Consider the following 8,950-nt stretch of genomic DNA (forward strand, 5'->3'; position numbering starts at 1 on the left):
ACGCAATTCTCCTGCCTCACCCTCCCAGCCTGTAGCTGGGACTATGGGCGCACGCCACCACACTGGTTAATTTTGTGTTTTTAGTAGAGATGGGTTTCACCATGTTGGCCAGGCTGGTCTCAAACTCCTGACCTCAAGTGATCCACCTGCCTCGGCCTCCCAAAGTGCTGGGATTACAGGTATGAGCCATAGCACCTGCCCTGGAAAAACATTTTAAACTCAGAGTACCTTTAGTTTCACCTTCAAAAGCTAAGTTAATCACAGTATATATGATCTTTAAGGAGGCATTTGGAAGAAGGCCTATATTTACATTTGCCATCTATTATAGGTGAAAGGAGATTTCACAATGTACCTGATTTCACAAAAGACAAGGCAGGGCAGAAAAGGAATACACTAAACTTAGAAAGCCATTTTTTTGGTATAATATTCCTTACTCATCCATGAGCTATGAAATCTGTAAGGCAACATTTTGGACACTGAGGGTATTCAGAGGCTGCTACAGTATCTGTAGTTATAGGAGTCAAAAAAATGGGAAAGGCCTATGAAAATAATGAATTCATCAAATTGTCAACCAAAACAGTCTCCACACAGAGAGTCAAAAGCGTGATAGCACCATGGGGAGAAAATGACTTGGAACTAAGATGTAAGCTTTTCTCAGATGTGCTAGACAAAAGCACCTTTTAAAAAATTCCCATTCCTAATGAACAAAAAGGGTATGAAAACAGGGCCCTTGTTCTTTTTTTTTTTTTTTTTTTTTTGAGACGGAGTCTCGCTCTGCCGCCCAGGCTGGAGTGCAGTGGCCGGATCTCAGCTCACTGCAAGCTCCGCCTCCTGGGTTTAGGCCATTCTCCTGCCTCAGCCTCCCGAATAGCTGGGACTACAGGCGCCCGCCACTTCGCCCGGCTAGTTTTTTGTATTTTTTAGTAGAGACGGGGTTTCACCGTGTTAGCCAGGATGGTCTCGATCTCCTGACCTCGTGATCCGCCCGTCTTGGCCTCCCAAAGTGCTGGGATTACAGGCTTGAGCCACCGCGCCCGGCCCCTTGTTCATTTTTTAAAAAATTATTAAGTCCTCGCCGGATGCATTGGCTCACTCCTGTAATCCCAGCACTTTGGGAGGCTGAGGCGGGGGGAATCACTTGAGGTCAGGAGTTCGAGACCAGCCTGGTCAATATGGTGAAACCCCGTCTCTACTAAAAATACAAAGATTAGCCGGCGTGGTGGCAGGCACCTGCAGTCTCAGCTACTCGGGAGGCTGAGGCAGGAGGATCACTTGAACCCGGGAGGCAGAGGTTGCAGTGAGCCTAGATGGTGCCACTGCACTCCAGCCTGGGTGACAGAGCAAGACTTCATCTCAAAAAAAAAAAAATTCTATTGTTTATGTACTGTCCAGCTGCCTTATGATTTTCAGAAAAAGCACCATTATACTTGAGCCTTTCTTCATTTATAAGTAGAGTTTTCTCCCAAGTTTATAACTTTATCATCAAAGTCTGTAGCAGAAACTAGTGCTTAAAGCCATTACCCTGATTGTTCTTACAGCTATTCAAACTTCGTGATCACAAAAGCATGTAAGTGGTGTTGGCAGACCAGATCTCTGCTGCTTGCACCCAGTATTCCAATACTTCTTCATAGCCTCATTCTGTCCACTAAAGAACAAAAGCCTCACCATGGAGCTGACGAACAGCTTAGCTCTGTTATTTCCAGTGCTTGTTTCCTTAAAACCTTTTATTGCTCTACACTGCATGGGTAAATGACAAAAGGCTTTTGTAGACGTGTCCAGAAAGCTCATGAGACCAAATTTATTTCACTGGTAACCCAGGCAGTGCTGGTTTCTTACTATAAAAGTACATATAAAGTTTTTAAAGACAGCTTTCTCACCAATACTGTGTCAACACTGTATCAACGGACATTTTTAACTTTTCTCACCAATACTATGTCAATACTGTATCAATTGACATTTAGTGAAATGACTCATTTAACTTTAGTGGTCTTCCAACTCTTCAGTTTTAAAAACCTTCATCCTCAGCAAGTCACTCCAATTTGATACAAGTCAATCTCTCTAAATCCTTCAAACCAGCAGGTTGGATACCCACTCACAAAAAATTAAATACATAAGCGTTTTTCCTGGGAAAATGAAAATCCTAACAATCTGTCCAACTGTGAATAGATTTTGACCTTAAGTTCTCTAGCTACGTGCAATGGCTAAACTTTAAAGATTAGTAAACTGATGTAAATTTTTCTTTTTAAAGTTCAGTCAGCCGCTTTGTCTGAGCAAAAACAGAAAACTGATCCAATGCTCTCTCCATATAAATTTCAAACAAATCATCTCAGATTACACGAAGAAATTTCATCTTATCACCTGACTCCCCCATGTCAGCATGACATTTTGAAACTTGCTGTATAGCTAACCTTACCATACCATCTCTATCATGGGGTAGACAAATGTGGACTGAAGTGGGCTGTTAAAGAAAAATAAAGTTGTCCCAAGCTCTGGTCAGGCTATAGTTTTGATAGCATTTTTTATGTGGCAAACCAGGATCTGGTGCATTAGTAGAGCAACTGCTTTCCATTATTCCTTCCTGACTCAATGAGTCAGGCCTTTTTCCATCATTAGCATTTACAACATAGTAACTCCAGAGGTCGACCTTTAGAAAACACTTAAAAACAAAGACCACAATAGGCGTTTTTAATTTTAAAGAATTTTAATACAAACTTAATATAAACTATTTCAGTCCCTCTTAACATGTAAGACACTGACTCAAAATACTTTTTTATACCTTTTTTTCAAGTATTGCACAATATAGGTACAAAATTAATATTTACGATTACATTTTTCTTCCATAATATATAGCAAAAATCTTTAAACTTTTAACAGAAAATACATTTTTTTGAAAAAGCAAATATTCGTACATTTTAATTCCACCACTAAAGGAATATCCTGTACACAATTTTTAGAATAGTTGATGTCTTTAAGATGGATATTGTACAATTTCAGTAAAAAAAATACAACATGAAGCTGCTGCTGTCACAGATCACTGTAGTAAAAAGATATAAATGCAATACCATGTCGTAGAAACAATATATATATATCCTCTGATATTTTACAAACTTTGTACTAAATTAAATTATACAATTAGAAAAGACCAATAAACCCACTTATTAGTGCCAATTTTTATAAAAAAAAAATCAGCCATGTCCTTGCTATATCTTAAATACTGTAAGAGGCCATATCTGAGAGTATACTTTAAAATATACAGTCAGTATAAAATAACTTTGTGCTTGGTTGGCAAATGAAAAATGATGCATGTTTTATTATTTTTTTTTAACCAAGCTTGAATGTATCCTTACTATAAGCTTCAAAAAAAAATTCTCAAGGAGGTTAAAAAAAAAAAAAACAAAATCCCCCTTGGGCCCGTGCATTTTAACTTGTACCATATATTTTCTTTTTTTTTAGTTAGCCATAACAGGCTGGAATTGCTGGTTAGAATACTGCATGTTATTTAAGCTAAAATTCAAGCCATCTACAAAAGACTTCTCATTGAGGCCTCCATAGGCCGCAAACACATCAAAGGCATTACTGTACTGGAGAGGACTGAGGTTAAGGGGGCTGTCACCTGGGAACATTCCATTGGTACTACTACCTTGACCCTGCATATTAGGAAAAATAAATTCCTTGGCATTAGGAGAAAGAGCAGAGGTTTTCTGCTGTTGTTGTTGCTGTGGCGGTGGCGGTGGCGGTGGCGGCTGGGCTGGCTGCTGCTGTTGCTGTGGCTGCTGCTGGCTACCCAAGCCAAGCCCATACAGAGAGTGCATTGAGGAAGAGATGGCTTTCTGCTTCAAGAGGTCATTCACATTCAAGCCGAGGTTGATAGGAGAAGTACGTGCAACCTTGTTGCTACGGCCGCTATTCTTCATTTTGGTAGAGCCGAACTTGGTGGCAGCAAAAGTGGCAGTGGTAAAGGTTAAAGGCTGAGTGGACCGGGGCATGAAGGTAGGGCTTACAGCAGCAGAGTGACCAAAAGGAGGCGATGGAGAGCTGGACACTGATGAGGCTGGGTCACTTATGGGCATAAAAACCTGGGCCTCTGGGTTAAAGCTGTTTTTGATCTCCTTATCCAACTCACATCCATTTTCATTATTATCATCCACGTAAAGCACCTTCACTGGTCCCTTTTCACCAATTTGGTAAGAAACCTCAAATGGGTCGATCCAAACACTAAGATCCTGTGGCAGATTGCCACGAACATCATCAATGTCCAAACCACTCTCTTTGGATGCTTGTTCAATCACTGGGTCCACTTTCTCCCCTATGTGTATACATCTAAACCCCGATCCTTTGTATGGCTTTTCAGGATACCAGTGCCCTTCATATTTCTTCTTAAGAAGTCTTTCAAGTTCTTCACCAAAAATGTTGACACGTCTCCTGGGAAGCTTATTGTACAAATATGAAATAATAAAATTTAGTGCTACTTGGATTTCAAGCTGCATAGCTGCTACGCCACAAAATTAGGTTTCAACTCCCCCACCAAGAAAAAAAAAAAATGTTCAGTTTGTGGCAGAGAAACAAATTTTCATTCAAAGTGCTGGTATTAGTAGATTATCCTTCACCTTGAGTGATCTTGTTCCTTAAAACAAAACAAAAGCAAACATATCCAAATAAGATAAAGGTAATATAAGTCCCATGACCTTTTCCCCCACAAAGTAACTTCACCTTAAAAAATGTCTAATATCTAGTGTTAGTTTACTAAGGATAAAAAAGAAGAAGAAAATGTCTACTAGGACAGAAAGCCTGGAAACTGTAAATAGTACAAAATATAAATAGAAAATTGTTGATTAAAGTTTAAAATCACACAGGAAAATGTAGATTTACAGATGAAATAATGTTTTTAAAAACCTGTTTCTAAATAGAGTTCTAAGAAGAAGTATCTCTAGAACACGTATTCTTCTCCCCTCAATTCTCACAAGAATATTTATTGTACTCAGCATCCTCCCCCCACCCCCATATATATAGATGCCACTTTTAGGTAGTAATTTTTATTGTTATTCACCAACTTAGAAGTGAATCCACGTTTTAGTTTACTTCGGACATATACTATTTAAATCTGCTCTGTCATTGACATTTAAAAATCTGGTAAGTTAGGAAAATCATTTTAATTTCCATAGTACATGATGCTAAAATTAAAGACACTGAGTACTAAATGAATTTCTTCCCAGTGAATAATTATGAACCAAATTATTCTATATAGTTCCAGCCTTAAGTATATAAAGAGCATACAACACAACAAAATCCAGCTTCTCTGGGTCTTTTGTTTTCAACGTGTATTTTTCTAAATCTGAAAATACCTATTAGGCAGCAAGTATAACAAAAGCAACGACACAAATTAAAACTATTGATTATTCTGTTTAAAGGCCAGGGTTTCTGAGTTTTAGTCTGATTTTAAAAAACCTCCGTCCGTCCTCCCTTCCTCCCTCCCTCCCTCCGCGGTAACAGCCGGAGAAGCAAGTATGGTAAGGTCGACCTTTAAACGTTTGCTGGATCAGCACTGGGTGGGGATAAGAAAAGATCAAGGGCAAACAGAAGATATTTGCGAAAGGGATCTATTTGCACACTGAAGTTGATTTAAAAGGACGTTTAAAAATCAAGTTGGTCTTAATTCGTCTGTTCTATTTTCCATATTCGTGGTAACAAAGGGAAAAAGAATCCCTGGCTGCCCCCAAACTACACTTTCCAAGTCAAAAGCCTGAGTGCCGGCAGAGGCAGCTGATTAAGCCCAATTGCTCGAAGGTGCAGCCGAGCAAAATTCAGGCTCGGTGGAAGGTAGTTACAAAGCAACGCCTTAAGACAGGCAGGAGTGTGAAGAATTACATAAACAGCCAGTTAGATCTCATTAGATTTCTGCTCACAGCCCTCGGAGCCCAAGCGCTACAGCAGCAGCAACAGCAAGAGGAGGTGGAGGTGGAGGAGGAAGAGAGTACGAGCCTCCTCGGAGAAGGAGGAGGAAGGCCCGGGAAATGGAAGAGCAACCTCTCCCGGCTGGGCACCCAGCACCGAGCAGGTCGGGGCGCCGGGTCAGCCGCTCCCCTCCCCCGCCGTAACCCGACCCGCCGCTCCCCGCCCCGCGGCCCCCGCCCCGGGCTCCAGGGACCCGGTCAGAGCCTGGGGGAGCACCGGTTCCCCGGCACCATTTTCAGCCTCGCGGCCACCGGCCCCTCGAACCCCAGCGTTCCTCCGCGAGCTCGTCGCTCCTCCGGGCGCCCCAACCCCCCGATTCCCGTCAGCACGCCCCGGGCCGACCGTCCCCGGTCAACTGCCCGGGCCGAGCCCGACGCGTCGGTAGCCCCTCGGAGCCGCTCCCCTCGGGTCTCAGCGCTGCCCCCTTGGCGCCCAGGGCCGCGACCCCGCCGTCCCCGAGCTCCCGAGGGCCAGGAGCTCCACGCCGCTGCAGCCCCTCCTCCGCCGCCTGGGCCCGGGGCTCTTGTCTCCTTGCCAACCCCGCCCGGCGCCCCAAGATACTTACTGGCTGCTTCGGGGCGGCTTGGACCACAGACCCGCGGCTGGGCGGGGAGCAGCGCGGCAGGGCGGGGGCGCGGGAGGGTCGGGAGCGGCGAGCTCGCCGAGTGCAAGACGTCGCCGCTGCGGGGCTGAGGGCAGAGGACGGAGGCCTCGGGCGGGCCTTGGGAGCTCGCCGATGGTGGCTCGGGGTGGCGGGCACGGGGGTCAGACGAGCGCGCTCACTTCTCCACACAGCCCGGTGCCCGGCCCAGCGTCCCCGTAGTGCGCCCGCTCCACGCCGGGCCAGAGCTTCGCTCCTTCTGCCGCGGCGCGCGCCCCGGCTCTCGTTTTATGGCCTCTTCCCTGCCCCCATCCCCCTCCGTCGGGGTGCGCGCGCCCGCCAAGCGTCACACAGCTCCCGCGGCGCAGCCATTCCCCGCGCTCCCCGCCCCGCACCCCGGTCCCCCGCCGGCCGGCTCCGCCCCTGCCCTGTCCCCCGACGCCATTGGCCAAGTCCCGCCTGCCCCTGTCCGGACGCGCGGTGGACGCAGGGGTGGGGAAGCCGCACCCTCCGGGCTCCAGGAGGGCCAATGAACCGACAATCGGAGCACTGGGGACGGAATGAAGAGAACGTTTGGAAAGGGACTGTGGGGGGAGACGTGCCAAAGAGAGAAAGGGGTGGGGTAGGGCGGCTGACGCCCGGTTTAGGCGGAGAGCGCCGGGCAGTGGGGGAGGAGGGCGAAGCCGGTGGCGAAGCGGCCGAGGAGAACCGGGGCTGGAGGAGCCCAGGACTCCGGGAGGGCGGCAAGGGTACCCAGAAAGTGCCCTTTCCGCTTGGGGCTGCAGCCAAGGAGGATCCCGCTCGTGGAATAGCTACTAAATCAGCCTCCAGCCCACCCCAGGGCGGTGTAGAGAAAGGGCAAACTGTGACCGGGATTCCTGCACCCGATTAATTGAATACTAATCACCCCAAGGCCTAGGCCAACCGCTACCCAGACAGTGGCAGCTGCAGAACCCTCAAAGCCGTGGAGCCGGGCTGGGGGTGGGGAAGGTAGGCTGCCACAGCTCCCGCCCCGCCGGCAGTTTAACTGCTTCCGCAGCCTCAGGCCTCCCGGTGAGACCCTGGCTGCGACTCGGATCCGTTTATTCCAAATGTCCCAGCCCACGCCGTGCCCAGGGTGTGGCGACACGAGGCCAAATTGCGTATGTATCTGTGTCCATGTCTACACACACACGCATGTGTGCATTTCTAGAGCTTGCTGGAACGCAGGTGCACAGAATAAACGCGGTGCCTGCCTGTAGAGTGCGTTTAAGATCATTCTCTGCTGAAATATGTGCGGGTACCTAGGGAGTGGGGTAAGAGAGGGACTCGTGGCGGGGGGCGGGTAAGTGCCTTTTTCGCAACCTGCCCCAGAGAAATACTCGAAATTACATGGAGAGTGGAATCGAGCGTCCCTCTCAGCTAAAAATACTACTCACAGGTAGCAACGACCCCTGATTGGCCGCGCTGGTCCCCTCGCAACCAAGCGATTGGCTGCCTGGTATCCAGGAGACCGACGTCAAACTCGGACTGGGAAAAGGGGAAAGTCGGGGGGGAACTAAGGAGGGGATGGGGAGAAAGAAGCAATGAATGAAACGCCCATCGCCTGGCCTTCCCCCTTCCCCTTTCCCCTTTCCTCTCCATTCTTGGAGCACTTCCTGGGAAAACACCCTTTGGGGCGCCGCCTTCCCCTCCAAACGGGGCCTACACTCTCAACCTGCTATAAGGAAGTTAAACCGCAGCTCACCGAGAAGTAGGGTGTCTACGGTGCGGGCCCGTGTAGACCAGCTGTGCTCCTCGGGGACAAACCCGCTGTACATGTCAGGCCTAGAAGCTTTTGGCTTTAGGAACGCAAAATCTGGTTGGAGCCGCCTTCTCTACCCTGACTCTCCCGCCTCTTCCTTTTAGAAGGAACCGCATTGAGAAAGGGTATTTCTGAAGGCTCAATGCGTAGGAGAAGGGGAGGGAAGATGGGTTTGTGGAATGGGCTGAGCGTGGGGAGTGATCAGGTGACTTATTTCATGTTTATTGTACAAATTCCTAAAACACAGTTTTACTAAGTCCTTAAATTATGATTAATGTGTTTTTTTAGTGTTTGGGTTTTTTAGTTGCAAACGAGTGGAATTGAACTGTGAAAGTATGGCGAACCTGTGAAAGCATTTAAATGCAAATGTCCCTTCCTCTGCATTGAAATGGCATCAAAACGTCAAATATAAATGATTTGTTCAGTTTCCTTTTATTATTTGTTTTTGGTTTTCTGTAATGACAATTCCATCTGTAATAAAAGTGAGTTACATTTTCTTTTTTTCTTTTTTTTTTTTTTTGAGATGGAGTCTCGCTCTGTCGCCCAGGCTGGAGTGCAGTGGCCGGATCTCAGCTCACTGCAAGCTCCGCCTCCCGGGTCCACGCCATTCTCCT

General features: G+C 47.1%; 1 protein-coding gene and 1 long non-coding RNA gene across 2 annotated transcripts; one reads left to right on the forward strand and one right to left on the reverse strand.

Annotated features, from left to right (window-relative positions):
- Positions 1-2,682: 2,682 nt before the first annotated feature.
- Positions 2,683-6,882, reverse strand: TOB1 (transducer of ERBB2, 1). The gene is made up of 2 exons (XM_010386196.2): positions 6,518-6,882; positions 2,683-4,624 (listed from the first exon to the last, which is right to left on the reverse strand). The coding sequence occupies exon 2, from the start codon at positions 4,485-4,487 to the stop codon at positions 3,450-3,452; it is 1,038 nt and encodes a 345-aa protein (XP_010384498.1). The 5' UTR covers positions 4,488-4,624; positions 6,518-6,882; the 3' UTR covers positions 2,683-3,449.
- A 257-nt stretch (positions 6,883-7,139) lies between these two features.
- Positions 7,140-8,727, forward strand: LOC104680293. Its single transcript, XR_750438.2, has 2 exons — positions 7,140-7,695; positions 7,974-8,727. It is a non-coding gene; the product is annotated as an uncharacterized LOC104680293 (long non-coding RNA).
- The last annotated feature ends 223 nt before the right edge of the window (positions 8,728-8,950 follow it).

Source organism: Rhinopithecus roxellana, chromosome 19 (genome assembly GCF_007565055.1).
Source record: "Rhinopithecus roxellana isolate Shanxi Qingling chromosome 19, ASM756505v1, whole genome shotgun sequence".
NCBI classification, from domain to species: domain Eukaryota; kingdom Metazoa; phylum Chordata; class Mammalia; order Primates; family Cercopithecidae; genus Rhinopithecus; species Rhinopithecus roxellana.

Bases quoted from the DNA above. Each gene is read 5' to 3' on its own strand.
- TOB1 (XM_010386196.2), bottom strand. From the start codon at position 4,487: ATGCAGCTTGAAATCCAAGTAGCACTAAATTTTATTATTTCATATTTG.